At 44.6% G+C, this 17,437-nt stretch overlaps 1 protein-coding gene across 1 annotated transcript in view; it reads left to right on the top strand.

The window, feature by feature from the left end:
• Window positions 1-17,437, top strand: part of LOC126263161 (pancreatic triacylglycerol lipase-like) — a 268,537-nt gene that overhangs the window by 74,115 nt on the left and 176,985 nt on the right. Inside the window, exons 4-5 of the mRNA XM_049960238.1 lie at window positions 7,378-7,518; window positions 16,566-16,674. Of these exons, the coding sequence (XP_049816195.1) occupies window positions 7,378-7,518; window positions 16,566-16,674 (250 nt within the window). The remainder of the gene's footprint in view (window positions 1-7,377; window positions 7,519-16,565; window positions 16,675-17,437) is intronic.

Below are 17,437 nucleotides of genomic sequence, written 5' to 3'. Positions count from 1 at the left end.
AATCGCCATAGGCTACAATCCGACCTTTATCAAAGTCGGGAACGTGATGGTACGCATTTCTCCTCCTTTCACGAGGCATCACAACAACGTTTCACCAGGCAACGCCGGTCAATTGCTGTTTGTGTATGAGAAATCGGCTGGAAACTTTCCTCATGTCAGCACTTTGTAGTTGTTGCCACCTGCGCCAACGTTGTGTGAAAGCTCTGAAAAGCTAATCATTTGCATATCACAGCATCTGCTTCCTATCGGTTAAATTTCGCGTCTGTAGCACGTCATCTTCGTGGTGTAGCAATTTTAATGACCAGTAGTGTATTTTCTCTATGCGTGGGTAGAATTACGTTACGGCTGCATTATGGCTGCGGTATGGCTACGGTTTAGCTAAATGTTATAAACTCCTGAAAGAGTTTTACATAACACACATGAAATGCATTGCTTGTGTTTTTATTGTAAACTTTCTCAACATCTTTTTGAAATAACTACGCAGAACCACGTCTGTAATGGATGTAAAATTAGATCTACATTCTCAAAGCAGTTGAACAGATCGCGCTTTGTCTCCATAATAAACGGGCCAACGTAACTTGCGTCCATTGTTCAATCAACCAACATCCTTCGAAGTGTCGTTTGAAGCATACATATATCACGCATTGTCATTTGACGGCAAGAAGGATTGCCCGCACTGGTAATTACCCTCTGAATAGGAGTACATTCATAGCGGTTGTCCGTGACTAATGACATCGACTGATGACCGCTATCTAGAATTTATGATTTGTACGCAGTCTAAAGAGAATTCAATACAACTGCGCACTGCCTTTTAGAAGCCTACTATGAAACATGGTTGATTTCCTCACAGTTTATTACGGCTTACCAATTTGAGACTAATAAAAATAAAACTAGCCTTGCACAAACCTCCTCGGATGCTTTGTTCTGGCAATTTAAATGCATCGGTTTACACTAAGAGGCAGGACCAGCCAAAAACTCAAAAGGAACCCTTTGGGTCCGAGGTTGCAGGCTCAGGCTTTAGTAGGGGTCATCTGAAAGTATTGTTATAACAAATGGCTCTGAGCTCTATGGGACTTAACATCTGTGATCATCAGTCCCCTAGAACTTAGAACTACTTAAACCTAACTAACCTAAGGACAACACACACATCCATGCCCGAGGCAGGATTCGAACCTGCGACGGTAGCACTCGCGCGATTCCGGACTGAGCGCCTAGAACCGCGAGTTGTTATAACAGTTATGACAGGAAAAATATTAGCTGCTAATGGCTCACCATGTGCATCAGTAGGGCGACAAAAAATGTGTCCGGAAGGTGCAGAGATTAACCATCTCTGGGACGTATGTATTACACTTCGCAAAATGTAAATCGTCAACATTCAAGAAATGTTCAAATCAAACATTAACTTGCATCATGGACACCGAATGAAAAAGAACGCGCCATAGTGATCACAAAGGTTCGCACCATCAAGATCGGAGGCGGAGCCCTTGGGAGTTACAAACTGTGCAGGACGTTCAGTTAGGTAGCCACACTTAAAGAGTGCATGTAGAATGATATTCGTGTAAGGGGGTGATGGGAACTGATGGAATGTGATGGCATGCAACCGAATGCGAAACAGTCTGTCGTGGAGATTATCGTGAAACTGGACATTCTGTAAGGTGTGGATGCAGAATTTTGTAGGCACAGAAGAAATAAACATACTGAGGCTGAATTTGTCCAATGGTCCAGATGGTATGAACTGCAATGTTACACGCTTTATACGTAGCCTAGGAATCAAGCAAGAGCAAGATATATTTACCACCTATTGGTCAAGAGCAGTGCTCATACCATAGTTGTAGTTCTCTTAGGCCAGTTTTCCCACTCTTGCTTGCTACGACGTAAGTATTCCCTATTGCCTTTTCTGGATCACGCACACGAGAAGTAATCGTAGGGGACAGAGCACCCCCAACTTCTCACAGCACAATAAATAGCTTTGCAGCTAATTTGGCATCCAGATTAACAGATGGCATAATTCTATACGCGTGTGTTAAGGTACAGATGTTACTTGATTTTGATTCACCTCTCTTGATACCCCTAATTTCCTTTTATTTGCATTTCCTCTTTAAATCCTGATTGGTCGGAGTTGGAAACAAATTCCTTACTGAACGATGTAATGAGTTTGTCTATCTCATGTGCAAATTTTCAAGCCGATTCCGCAGTTTGTTGAGCATCGTCAAGTTGATGCTTTGTTTGAAATTTCGTTCTCTTATGTCTTCCAATTCTGTAGCACTGTTTGAAGCTATGCAACCATCCACGGCTTCCCTTGACGTCATTGTAATCTATGCTGTGCGCAGTTTGTTGTGCTTAACTATCAAGCACATCCTGCAAATTGTATAGACAATCCTCGAAATGCGCAAACACCAGTTTCTGTAACAAGAGCGCCTGGTCGTCCCTTGAATATTCATAGTTTTCCTTATGCACTACATGGTCATACTGGTGCAGACTTCTTCTGAATCTGTTCATAACTTTCTTTTTACTATACTCCAGATGATCTTTCATGGACATAATTATGTTTAGTACCCGTTCCATGGACAATGGTTCAAATGGCTCTGAGCACAATGGGACTTAACTGCTGTGGAGATCAGTCCCCTAGAACTTAGAACTACTTAAACCGAACTAACCTAAGGACATCACACACATCCATGCCCAAGGCAGGATTCGAACCTGCGACAGTAGTGGTCGCGCGGTTCCAGACTGTAGCGCCTAGAACCGCTCGGCCACACCGGACGGCCCCTGGACAATGATTATCCTTTACTACGTTTCACTGGAGATGCGATTTGTGGCTCCCTTTCCGATACGATGAAGTACATGGCTCGACACCTGTTTCAATATCACTTTCACTTGTGAAGTACGTATCATCAGCATTGTAATCCTCAGGTACGTTGCCCGTACAGTTGAGCGTATAGGACACCCCACTTTCCACTGACTCATCTTGCAGAAACGCTAATATTTCATCTGCCACTTTTCTCTCACTCTGCGAAATTCCTCGGGTTCCCTTCTGACGAAATTTCAACTTCAGCAAGTGTTGGTGTAGATATAATGCAGTGTTTGTTTTGTTTATTGTTGTCATTGCTCTGCTTTGTATCAGCACTTCTAGCACTGTAACACTGTTGTGAGTTACACGTCGACTAAGCAACTCAACTACACTCGGTAGCCTCATGCTGTGCTCAACATTTCAATACGCTCCCCCCTCCCAGTCTCGCCCCCTTTTGCCGTTAGCAGCCAATATTGCTCTTGCATGGTCGACAATATGTGCGGCGTCGAATGCCATAAACATCTTTGCCCCTATGCGACCTCGCACTCAAGGAGCTCCACGTCACTTCTGCAAGACAATATGGAACAACCTGCGTGTGGCGGTAAGCAGTGACCTAACAGCTGTGCAGGATTTTCTCTCAATACAGACCCACCACTAGATACCGCGTCCCTCGTTTGTCCTTACTTATGATGCAGCTGTAGTTAAGCCCTACACCCGTCTGTGCACCTAACTAAACCTTCCTAACTACAAAAACAACTTAATATGATAAAATTCATCACATTTCCGAGGCCCTTTGTCTTCCAGTTAACTTGGTGTACAGAATTTACAGCATTAATGCAAAGTAGACACTAGCACTCAGCAGAATTTAGGGAGGTTACGAGACAGAAACTAATTCCTACTGACGTAACAACTATACCCTGCCGAATTTAGCTACATCTACATCTACGTGATTACTCTGCTACTCACAATAAAGAGCCTGGCAGAGGGTTCAATGAAACACCTTCATGCTGTCTCTCTACCGTTCCACTTTCGAACGGCACGCGGGAGAAACGAGCACTTAAATTTTTCCGTGCGAGCCCTGATTTCTCTTATTTTATCGTGATGATCATTTCTCCCTATGTAGGTGGGTGCCAACAGAATGTTTTTGCAATCGGAGGAGAAAACTGGTGGTTGAAATTTCATGAGAAGATCCCGTCCCAACGAAAAACGCCTTTGGTTTAATGATTGCCACTCCAATTCACGTATCTCCCCTATTTCGCGATAATACAAAACGAGCTGCCCTTCTTTGTACTTTTTCGATGTCATCCGTCAGTCCCACCTGATGCGGATCCCACACCGCACAGCAGTACTCCAGAATAGGGCGGACATGCGTAGTGTAAGCAGTCACTTTGGTAGACCTGTTGTACCTTCTCAGTGTTCTGCCAATGAATCGCAGTCTTTGGTTTGATCTACCCACAATAATATCTATGTGATCGTTCCAATTTAGGTTATTTGTAATTGTAATCCCTAAGTATTTAGTTGAATTGTTAGCCCTAAGATTTGTGTGACATATGGCGTAATCGAAATTTAGCTGATTTCTTGTAGAACTCATGTGAATAACTTCGCACTTTTCTTTATTCAGGGTCAATTGCCACTTTTCGCACCATACATATATCTTATCTAAATCATTTTGCAAGTCGTTTTGATCATCTGATGACTTTAAAAGACGGTAAATGACAGCATCATCTGCAAACAATCTAAGACGGCTAGTCAGATTGTCTCCTATGTCAGGAACAATAGAGGACCTATAACAGTTCCTTGGGGAACGCCAGCTATTACTTCTGTTTCACTCGATGACTTTCCGTCTATTACTACGAAATGTGACCTTTCTGACAGGAAATCACGAATCCAGTCGCACAACTGAGGCGATACTCCGTAGGCACGCTTTTTGATTAGAAGACGCTTGTGAGGAACGGTGTCGAAAGCCTACTCGGTCATAACATTACCATCACTTTGCTGTTCTGCCACGAGGGACCTAAACACGACCCATGAGGAGAGTTTTGGAATCTGCTGGCAATAAGGCAGACGATTTTTCCAGAACACAAACTACGCTAATCCTTCCAGTCTTGACTACGTGGCCATTGTCGACAATGTGGAGCAACACCGAACCAGTACACAAATGAATAATTAGCTGCATCCCACTTACTGACAGTTGGTCGTCTGATGATGTTTGACGCGCGATTAGAATTGTTCAGTTAAACCACATCCATCTAGGCCTGTAGATATTGTCACCAGCACATCTATTAAAAGGACTGTCTACGTGAATGTATGCCATTGTTCATTTAACAAGAAATAAACAGATACAAAGCATATGATGTAACTAAATTGGGCTCTCATCTGATATGGGTCTTATCTCTGTCAAATCTCGACATGCTCTACTCAGCACAATGGTCTGTCAGTCCTACTTTTAACTTTTGAATCGACATCAGACAAGCCACTATATCAATTACTTTTCTGCCAAAATAGTAGAGTCCTACATCGGTTCCTCCAGTGGTAACACTTTAGGAACTATCTTTGATAAAAAAATTCGCTTCACTATTATTCTTATGAAAACGCGTTTTACTGCTGGAGTATTTTCTATCCGCAGTCGTCCATTCCTTGGACTCGTCCATCTTCTGAAATCCAAGGGATATCTGTCCTGTGCGTTTTTGTATCCTTACATCAGTTCTTCAAAACTTTCCTTAAACGCGCTCTGAAGCCTGCCATGACGACGTGGCTTCCTTGGGCGTCCTCCAGCCCACCAATTCGACTGTGGAAGCTACCTGCCTCTGCACGGCCCCCAGAATTCTAACTGCAGTTCTTAATTAAAATTGAAATATCCCATGATCTACCATGTGCATGGCGATAAAATTCTACACATCATCGCACCAGATTATTTCTCTCCTTCATTATTTTAATTAATTAACTTATTAACTAGAAATGTGATGAGTGTCTACAGTGTAATGACCTTTCACTGTTTCATCTGAGCATTGTGGGTTGTGTTGACCTTGACAGTATGGATCATCTCCACAGGACCTTTTTGGCTTGTAGGCGACCACTATGAAAAAAAGTACAAATTCCCGAGCACCTTTTAAAGGAAGTAATTGGGCAAGGAAACACGTGGAATGGAACCATATTAACGGTGCAGGATTGCCTTCGCTGATAAGGGCAAGATGTTTCAGATGTATGTTGATTGTTGTAGAAGATTGTGGAGTGGGCCAAGTAACAATGAAAGTGTCAGGCCAACAGTCTATGGATTCGGGTGGGAGGTGGTTCTTTCATGAAACTTCCTGGCAGATTAAAACTGTGCCAGACCGAGACTCGAACTCGGGACCTTCCCTTTCGGGGGCAAGTGCTCTGCCAAGCACCACTCACGGCAGGTCCTCACAGCTTCAATTCTGTCAGTACCCTGCCTCCTACCTTCTTCTAGGAGTGCTAGTTGTGCAAGGTTCACAGAAGAGCTTATGAGAAGCTTGGGAGGTAGGGGCCGTGGTACTGGCAGAGTTCAGGCTGTGAGGACGAGTTGTGAGTCGTGCGTGGGCAGCTCAGTTGGCAGAGCATTTGCCTGCGAAATGCAAAGGTCCCGTCTTCGAGTCTCGGGTCGTCACACAGTTTTAATCTGCCAGGAGGTTTCATACCAGCGCACACTCCGCTGCAGAGTAAAAATCTCATTCCCATTCGGGTTCTTTCATGTTTTTCTCTGATATTGTGTGCAGATGGCAGACGACTCTCATCGCTGTCGATAATAATTTGAGGGCTCTGCAGTATCGAGGGAGGATCTTCCAAGTTACGGTCCAAAGCTACAGTCAACATTTCGGCGACTGGTTCGTCTTTCCATGCGATAATATACGATCAAACTGCACCCACCGCAGTAAACACTTTCCAGCACGAGGCAGGATTCATCTAAATGGAACTACTAAGATTAACCTTGCTGAGTATTCTTTGTACGAGTTGAAAGCTGCATTGCATAGTCACAGGAAGCTTCCTCACATACTGATTGAGCATGGATGTGTGTGATGTCCTTAGGTTAGTTAGGTTTAAGTAGTTCTAAGTTCTAGGGGACTAATGACCACAGATGTTAAGTCCCATTGTGCTCAGAGCCATTTGAACCATTTGAACATACTGATTGAACGGAAGAAGGTCACCATCGAAGAATGGGGCAGGCAGTATCCCAGACACCTCATGGACAGTGTAGCACGGAGGTGCATGCTAGACCATATGGAGTGGAGCAACACAGTATTCACTTTAAAGCTGTTTATTTTGGATTCTTAAGGCTTATTCGTCCATTTCCTGCCCCTCTTGGCTCTAAGCCGACTCAAGTGCGAACTTATGCGAGTGCTTCAGTTTAGTTTCAAATCGTGATCTGTCGATATTCAAAGAAGTCATGATAAAGTGTTATTTCTCAACAGAAAAGACGAGAAGGCAGTATTTTTGTTGTTTGTAACGAAAGCTGGTAAAGTACTTTCCGTCTTCGCCGCTGCAACCCCTACGTTAGCAATGTGTAATGAACTGCGCAAGATTGAGGAGTAGTGAAACTGACAGCTGTTGACTGCTGTTTCTTTCCGCAGGAGATGGCGGCGGAGTTCCTGAAGCGCGAGCCGAGCAACGTGTTCATCGTGCAGTGGGACGGCGAGGTGAACTACTTCCAGGCGACGCAGGACATCCGCGTCGTGGCGCTCGAGATAGCCGCCCTGATCAAACACCTCGTGGTCAGCCATAGCCCACAGTACTCTTTCTGCTCGGAAATAGTTGCACCTTTACGTTAATCAAGACTGGAACGCGAAACACCTGAAACTTCCTGGCAGATTAAAATTACTTGTAGGACAGGACCCGAACCTGGAATCTTTGTCTTCTGCGGGCAAATGCTCTACCGACTGAGCTATGCAAGCACGACTCACAAGCCGCCTTCACGACTTCCGCCAGTACCTCCCTCCTACCTTCGAAACATCGTAGAAGCTCTGCGCCATAACCTGATGAGATATCACTCCAGTTCTAACACATTGTTTTAACCTGCGAGGAAGTTTCAGAACCGTACATATTCCACTGCAAATTGCAAACACACTGGCCAACAAAAATAAATCTTTCCTTGGTTACAGAAATAATATGCACCACGTCTGGAAAAATAATGTGCCACTGAATCCAAATCTAATTTTTGTATTGGCTTCAGTTTTAATATAATAATGGTTTTTGTCAATGCTATAAAGCCTATTTACTCGTATCTGGAAAAATGACACGATAACGCAAGAATACATTTTTTTAAGACATCAGTTCACAAACGAGTCAAGGGAATGATCAAAACTGGAGTAGGGGAAAGTAAAGAATCATACCTCAAAATATTTTCTTAGCGATTTCATGCGACTGTTTGCCTCAGGACATTCGCTTCCTCAGGACCGGCGGTAGTCGGACTACGGTGTAGTACTCCACTTGCCTCGATCACATTCTTCCATTTGAGAAATTCCCTGGCGAACCCGTTCCATATGTTCGTCAGTAAAGACGGCAAGCGTACCTGGTAATAAGTCCAAATGATCATACAGAAATGCATTTTAAATGACGCACTACATCCCATAAGATAGTATGATCTCAATAGTGTTTGCAAAATAACGCGATAGTTCTCTGCCCTGTGGTTGCCTAAAAGGTTCTTGCAAAAACTTTTCAAAGATAGTTGTGCCATTCTTTAAATATGACTTAACAATTACATAAAATATTCATTACACATTAAATCCATCATTTTTAGGCCTAGAAATGTTTCTCTCTTCATATTTGCTTTTCTGATCCTTGCCAAATTCTCTCGGAAGTTCATAAATCCGTGTGTAGTTTTACCTACTGTTTTCACAAAGTTTTTGACGAGACCCAATTTAATTAGCAGCTGGGTCAACAAAAGAACAGTGGGGTGAACAAAAGAATCGTTCATCTTATTCTTCTACCCATGCCGGAATCTTTACCGAAGAGACCACTTTTTCCCATAACAGCATCTTTTTCTGCCAATGCTGTCACACTCAGCCAGAAAGCACCAGTGCTTTGGGTAAGCTGCATGCCGAGAAGAATTGGAAGATCACTACAATCTACATGCAAGATATTTGTATTTATCATAATGGATAAGTGTGAGTAACAGTTTAAAATTCTCAGATTCTGGTCAACTGTATGCGCAATAGGACCATAAAGGAATTAGGTCTTACTACTGAAAAGTACTGCTTTCATACTAGGCTGGAATCTATAAAGAAGGGTCACACATTTACATTCACTATCACTACAAAAACACACTTACTTATCATGCAAAAATATTTAGTAAATAACAGCGTGACGTTCACGACAAACACTCACTTTAGTATCATGACATGTTCTGCAGAACAGACACTACACGAGTGTAGTATATCTGTACGTTTGACAGCTTCTGCATGCCTACTAGTGGTGCAGGGTATCATTCACGATGCAGCGTATGGTGGCTTGCGGAGTATGTGTGTAGATGCAGATATAATGCAAATATCTTCAGTGCAAATGCACACAAGGGTGCGAACCTCTTGCAGGAGTACAGGAAATGCTGCGAGGAAATGAGTGAACTCGACAGGGAGGCTACTTGACGATGTATGTTAAGTTCAGAATTTGGGTCAGTCAGAAAGCTTGTGTGTTGTGTATTGAACCAGGGACCTAGAACCAACAGAGAGGCTTCGTCCCACCGTAGCCCTCAGCGGTTTACAACCCCACGACAGGCCACAGCAGTCCACCCACCCCACCGCCGCCGAACCCAGGGTTATTGTGCGGTTCGGCCACCCGTTACGATGACAGCTTGAAACGTGTATGTCAAGTGCAAAGCTTCAGTGGCCTGAGGCCTGAGTATAGGTGATGTGCGTGTGGACATACTGTAGCTTTTCCAGATGCTACACACATAAATGATAGTTGGAATTGTTATCCTGTTGGAACATGAAATTACTGTGGTCAGTGTTCTGGCATGTGTATAGAAAATGATGTGGGTGGATGTATAGATTTGATATGGAAAACTGTGAATTCATTGCATCCATAGCTGTAAGGGGTATGGAAGATTTTAAATAAAAGATCATATTCAGTCGTAGGGAGGATGTAGAATTATGTGGGAAATTGATATTTCCAGTACCAGTGTCGTCAGGAGGAAGTATTTCCGATTCTTGACTCATCATCGAATGTCACCAGTTCGACGCTGTGATCGTACTACTTAACTGTAATTACACTGACAAATAGGTGGCTGGTTTCCTAGGACGATTCTGCTTTATGTCTGGGTGTGTGGTGGAGGTAGCCGGTGGTTGGAACAAATTGACATTTCTGGCTTAAGGCACTAGCTACTACCGATCCTCCTCAACAAGGCAGACGGGCTACGAGCGTGCAGTTGACCTAACTGTGTGCTTAGGGCTGGTGAATAGTGAACTAATGTACTCAGCGTGTTTTGGGCAGCCTTCGCGATCGTGTGTGTAGCGAGTATTCTCTGATTTTTATGTGGGCTTTGAGAATATTCTATATGGCGAGTGTTTGAACTCAACGATTATTCAAATGGTTCAAATGGCTCTAAGCACTATGGGACTTAATATCCGAGGTCTTCAGTCCCCTAGACTTAGAACTACTTAAACCTAACTAACCTAAGGACATCACACACATCGATACCCGAGGCAGGATTCGAACCTGCGACCGCAACAGCACTGCGGTTCCGGACTGAAGCGCCTAGAACCGCTCGGTCACAGCGGCGGGCTGAACGATTATTCCCCCATGTTAACTGACCAGAGTACAGATGCTAGGAGATGTGTTTATGAAGACAAACAGAGGCAGTGGCCTGCGGAAGTATTCGCAATTTCCAGCATTTCATCATGATAACTGCTATGGATTAGATCATGGTTTAAGTGCGTTGTGTTTATTGTTTCTCAATACAACCCAGTGGACTCTGTCTTGCTGTGGTATTTGTTGTTGTTACTGTCTTATCGTACAGTAGACATTTCGTCCTCCGTCTTCTTCTCCAGAGAGAATGAACTTAATATTTCCATAGTGGTTTAAAAAGATTTTAATTAATTAGTCAATCAATTTGAGAGAGTAAGGGAACTGTTTCCAAAACATCTGCAGCCCAGCGTTTTCTGAAGATCTGGCGTTTTCCCAGGTAGCCCCTACTTTGTCCAGTACAAAGGAGAGATTATTGTGGTTTCTGGTAGCACATGACAGAAGCTACCTAATTCGTCTGGAATGCTTTTGTTCCATAGCAACTGAAGAGTGAGAACAGAGATAAGCACCAACAATAATCACCACGTATGCATGATAGGTGACAGGGGATAGGGACGAGGATGGATGGAGAGGGAGGGAAGGGGAGAGAGAGAGAGGGGGGGGGGCGCAGAAGTAGGAAGTGAGTCTGGTATCAAAGAGATGTCAGCAACAGCTGCTTTTGTTTGGTGGAGCCCAGTGAATGGCTCTTTGGTGTGCAGCCTGACTACAGTTTTGAAGCATGTGGTGTGGCATGGCCCACTTGCGGTGCAGCTGCAGTGCAAGTATTGTATTTGCAGAAATAAATGAAAATGGTGAGTGTTTTGTGTTGATAGTATTCTTCGTGAGATCAGAAAAAATAATGCTACAAATTGTTACATATTCCTCACACTGCCTTGATTTCCACAAATTGTTTAAATAAACAGTATTCCATACACTGCATTCAGTTTGATGAGACATTTATATTAATCAAACGTGTGTCAGTATTTCCAGAAGGGCTGAAGAACTGAAGCATTGTGGGACCGAATCCCAGCGCAGGCAGTAAGGATTTTGACATAACTGTGCAAGGAAAATCCATGATGTTGTAAAGCAGAAGAGCTATTTCCCACTAATTTTCGATAAATTTAAATAATTAGTCAATTAATTTGATATCAAAACTTGTTCAGGGTTTCTGGGAGGGAAGAAGGCTGGGAATTTCCCAGAGGCCGAGGTGGTGAGATGTAGAGCTACTTAACTGACCAGTAGGCTAAAGGGGGTTATAAATTTGGAAATGTAGAGTGGGGTGAGAACTGAACAATATATTAAAGCTAAGAAAAGGTGTAACATGGAACAGAACAATAGGTTAAGGGGGGGGGGATTATAAATCTGATAACCACGAAGAGTGGGGTGGTGCCCCATTCCGTCTTGAATGAATATGGCAACAATGCAGAGTGGGGTGGTGCTGGCTTTGCAATACTACTGTTGTCAGTTCAGCAGGACATGTGTGACAGAACACATGACATATATACAGGGTGGTCAGAAACAGTCTGTAAAGCTTGTAAGGGTGCTGCAGGGTAGGTTGTCCTCAGCAATAATCGTTAAGAAAATAATTTGGCATGTTGCACCGTTTCCTAGTTATCTGGCACTGTGGCATCCTCTATGATATGATAAAAACTAACACTAATTGAATCTGGTGGGTCACTTGACTTTGCATGCACAATGGCCTGACTGGCTAACGTCGATCATCATGAAGTCGATAACAACGCAACCCACCGAATTTTTTCTTAACAGTTGTTTTTCAGCACAACATTCCCCACAACATCCTACAAGCTTTGCGGCATTTTTCTGACCATCATGTGTAGTATGTCTGTAACCTTGAATGCTATGATATCGTCAGTATAGACGCACGATAGCGTCCAAACCTCTAGGCCGAATACAGGAAATAATACGAGCAAAGAAGGAAAATGGACAGGGACAATACTAAGTAGTATGCAATAAGTTGAGAATTTGGGTCAGATGAAAAGCATATTCAGATAGCCAAAGCAGTCAAGGCGACAACCTTTCATTAAAGATAAGTCGCCTACGCGAACTCCGTTAACTGGGCCATTTTATAACATTTTGTTTGCAGATTACAGCAGTACATTGACTGTACACACTTACAGATATGTAGTTCACAACAGAATTAACGTCAAAACAATGCCTTGAGACGGAGAGAGAAACCAGTTGATGTTGGAGATGCTGGTGACACAAAGTTACGTTCAAAATTCTACGAGCATACAGTATTGAAAAGTTTGCAGGAGATCATTCAACAGTGGTTTTAGAAAAGAAAACTTTTATTTAGGAAGGTTTTAGATGGAGGTTCCATCAGGTTTTCAAACAGTCATAGTCCTTACACTAGAAGAAAAAAGTTATGTGACAGACCCTTAATAATTTATTTCATGTCTCATATGCATAGATGTTAATGATATAACAACAGAAAGACTGAAGAGACACTGTGTTTCTCATCGTAATGGAAGGAAAAATAACAAAAACTGGCATATCATAATGGCATCAGTGGGCACAAAGGAGCTTTGAGAATATAAAGGGTATCATAATATTCTGAATTCCGATGCGAATAGAGTGACTCACACACACTGTTAAATAAGATTATTACTTTGTGATCTGTGTAAAGCAGAGTGTATGTTTGTATGTCTGGTATCTCCTCCCAAACCCTGGATCGATTTCAACCAGATTTGGCACAGGAACAGCAGACCGCACGAGTATCAGCATTGTATGTTCTATAATCTCCTAGGTCCAAAATGAGCGCAGATATGGCAGAAACGCATTTTTCAAGCCTCTGGCATATAGGCTGCCCTACGTGACATGCTTTTTGGAGTAGTATCGGCCTATTTTCTCTACCAGCTTTGTATGACAGAGGAAAATAAATGATTTTCAAGCCCCTGATGTGTAGTCTGCCCTATATGTCAGGCATGTAGTGGGAGTAATACTGGTCTGCTTTATTGAACATATTGCAGGGACTGCATATGACAATGAGCATGGCTGCAGACAGGATGAGATTGACATAGGGGAGGATGGACAGGGTGAGGGCGAGTAGGAAATCAACGGAGAGAGAGGGGGAGGGGGATTGCATGAGTCAAATGGAAAGTGTAGAGGGGTAATGGGCAAGTGGAAAAGGGAGAGTGGGAGGCGGAGAAGGAAACAGAGAGGGGAAGGACGAGATGGTCAGAGGGAGTTAAGGAAGACATGGTCAGAGAGAAGGGTGGCGGAATTGGACAAAGAGAGGGGAGGAGGAGACGAAGAGACAGAGAGAGTGGCGAGGAAGAGACAGAAGGTTATAGGTTGGAGGATGGAGTGGACAGATAGACGGAGGGAAAAGGGGCTGAGGGTATTCAGTATATGTGTCGAATGTATATGTGGGAGAAGTTGTGTGGAAAACGTCAGTATCTGATAAAGACAGTGCAGTAGTTGTAGAGAGCTAAGTGGGAAGCAAGCGTTGGACACAATTTAAGAAGTCTGCGTATGATTCCGGTCAACATTCATAGTGCCTGCAGGAAGAGGTGGTTTGGATTTTACTGTCTGGTCGACATGGTCACCATTAGAGTTGGATCAGTACATAGGGAGCAATAAAAAGTGTAAATTCGCCTCAAATACACTCCTGGAAATTGAAATAAGAACATCGTGAATTCATTGTCCCAGGAAGGGGAAACTTTATTGACACATTCCTGGGGTCAGATACATCACATGATCACACTGACAGAACCACAGGCACATAGACACAGGCAACACAGCATGCACAATGTCGGCACTAGTACAGTGTATATCCACCTTTCGCAGCAATGCAGGCTGCTATTCTCCCATGGAGACGATCGTAGAGATGCTGGATGTAGTCCTGTGGAACGGCTTGCCATGCCATTTCCACCTGGCGCCTCAGTTGGACCAGCGTTCGTGCTGGACGTGCAGACCGCGTGAGACGACGCTTCATCCAGTCCCAAACATGCTCAATGGGGGACAGATCCGGAGATCTTGCTGGCCAGGGTAGTTGACTTACACCTTCTAGAGCACGTTGGGTGGCACGGGATACATGCGGACGTGCATTGTCCTGTTGGAACAGCAAGTTCCCTTGCCGGTCTAGGAATGGTAGAACGATGGGTTCGATGACGGTTTGGATGTACCGTGCACTATTCAGTGTCCCCTCGACGATCACCAGTGGTGTACGGCCAGTGTAGGAGATCGCTCCCCACACCATGATGCCGGGTGTTGGCCCTGTGTGCCTCGGTCGTATGCAGTCCTGATTGTGGCGCTCACCTGCACGGCGCCAAACACGCATACGACCATCATTGGCACCAAGGCAGAAGCGACTCTCATCGCTGAAGACGACACGTCTCCATTCGTCCCTCCATTCACGCCTGTCGCGACACCACTGGAGGCGGGCTGCACGATCTTGGGGCGTGAGCGGAAGACGGCCTAACGGTGTGCGGGACCGTAGCCCAGCTTCATGGAGACGGTTGCGAATGGTCCTCGCCGATACCCCAGGAGCAACAGTGTCCCTAATTTGCTGGGAAGTGGCGGTGCGGTCCCCTACGGCACTGCATAGGATCCTACGGTCTTGGCGTGCATCCGCGCGTCGCTGCGGTCCGGTCCCAGGTCGACGGGCACGTGCACCTTCCGCCGACCACTGGCGACAACATCGATGTACTGTGGAGACCTCACGCGCCACGTGTTGAGCAATTCGGAGGTACGTCCACCCGGCCTCCCGCATGCCCACTATACGCCCTCGCTCAAAGTCCGTCAACTGCACATACGGTTCACGTCCACGCTGTCGCGGCATGCTACCAGTGTTAAAGACTGCGATGGAGCTCCGTATGCCACGGCAAACTGGCTGACACTGACGGCGGCGGTGCACAAATTCTGCGCAGCTAGCGCCATTCGACGGCCAACACCGCGGTTCCTGGTGTGTCCGCTGTGCCGTGCGTGTGATCATTGCTTGTACAGCCCTCTCGCAGTGTCCGGAGCAAGTATGGTGGGTCTGACACACCGGTGTCAATGTGTTCTTTTTTCCATTTCCAGGAGTGTATTTAGGTGTGGCTGTAAAGACGAAGCCGATGTAGCTGGACTGGAATTTTAACATCTTTTCTCACGAATGTGACTCTAGTATTTAAGGCTATTGTTCGACTATGTGTCATGGAGTATCGGAATAAACTGGATTAAAGCCAGAGAAAGTTAATTGGAAGCATCTAAAATGTTACAGGAGGAAAAGGTAAGTTTAAATGCTGAGGTGTTGCAAGGAACAGATGTGGAATGGAATTTCTGAAAGCTGTCATCAGAAGAAGTGGAGGGTTGATTGGATATTCTGAAACAATACCGAAGTAGCTATTTGATAGGGAAAGTAACAGTGAAGGTAAACATTAGAACAAAAACGAAGACCGTACGAGAAAGGAATAGAAGTGTGCAGGGTGGAGAAGAAAAATAAAATACTAATGAAAGTGTGAGTTTACGTTAATTTATACTCAAGATGAACATTTGTCGATAATTGAAAACTAAAGGTCGGTTTGAACAGCACAGTACGTTACATAACACGCTGTTTTTCGAGGCAGTATGCGATTGGCTTCCTCCGACCTAATAACCGGTCCGGCGGGTTAGCTATACGTAGGAGAACCTACGAATGAGTTGAACCTACCGACACTCGACGTCGGCTTCGGCTCGTGAAATAATACTATTCTTCCATATGACTTCATATGTGTGCAACCAGTGATAGAACACAACACGAGCAATATTTGTTTGGGTTTTTAGTACCATTTTTTTTTTTTTTTTTTTTGTGGTGACAGACTGATGTACAGCATAGCCCGAGGTCGAGGTTAGGAAGATACCAGCCTGGTTGTGAGTTGGTGAAACGCGTGATGTCGTGAGAATAACTGGAAGTCTTATCAAGACACGCAAGTTGCCCATATTGCTTTACGATTAGTGGTTAATGTGTGCCGTTTCGATGTTTTCATAGGCGAAGGCAGCCGGGTGGTGTCAGTAGGGTGGATACTTCGGAATGTGCAGCTGTGTGTGTCTGTGTTGGCAGGTGAAGTGCGGCCTGAGGGGGTCTGACGTGCACCTGGTGGGCCACTCTCTGGGCGCCCACACGTGCGGCTACGTGGGCCAGCACGTGCCCGGCGTCGGCCGCATCACAGGTCAGGCTTTTTTACGAGTTTGCTTGCTTTCAACCTTCAGTCATAGCTGACGATCTTTTTCCTCCAAGTCACGGTGCCTTGTAATCGAAGCTATCCCGAGTGCTCATGTTTCTTTCAAATTCTGTCTGTTGAACAACGTGGTTATATCCCCGATCCCTAACAACCACTCAGCGTTCTCCTGTGTTTTCAAAGTGACGCAACAACTTAGTGTGAAATTCGTCATGGCTGTAAGCCGTCAGGAGAAATGATGTGTGTCGGTGACGGAACCTACCAAAATATCTCAAGGTAGCTCTTTACACCAATCACAGTCTTAGTCCTTTCTAACACGTATCTGGTATTAGTTGTTATAATCCAAATTTACTTCGGTGCTTTCTGTTTTTCGGTGCTCTGAGAAAACTCTCCGAATCCTGAGTAATTCACTCCACATCACTTAAAGATTTTCCCTTGTCCCGCTCCTTAGAATGCCAGGTCATCTATCCTTTGTATCTCAGGAAATGTCAAACGACTTACTCCCTTCGTCTCTTAGGAGCTTTCCTCGACTGCTTCCTTAAGTTCTTTCTACTATTAACTTAGCGTTTATTACGTTTGTGAGGAAGCATTATCAGCACCTGACAGAGTTTGAAAGGGGCCTCATTGTTGGTCTACATGTGGCCAGCTGATCGAAGCCGCAATATCCAGAGGCATTGGGATAAGGCAGTGGACTGGTGTTGGAATGTGAGGGCAGGCACAATAGTCGTCGAGATTCCGGTCGGACAACAAGGGA

Source organism: Schistocerca nitens, chromosome 1, assembly GCF_023898315.1.
Source record: "Schistocerca nitens isolate TAMUIC-IGC-003100 chromosome 1, iqSchNite1.1, whole genome shotgun sequence".
Taxonomy (NCBI): Eukaryota; Metazoa; Arthropoda; class Insecta; order Orthoptera; family Acrididae; genus Schistocerca; species Schistocerca nitens.
Note: the sequence above shows the minus strand (reverse complement) of the source record. Positions and strands in the feature narration are given on the sequence as shown.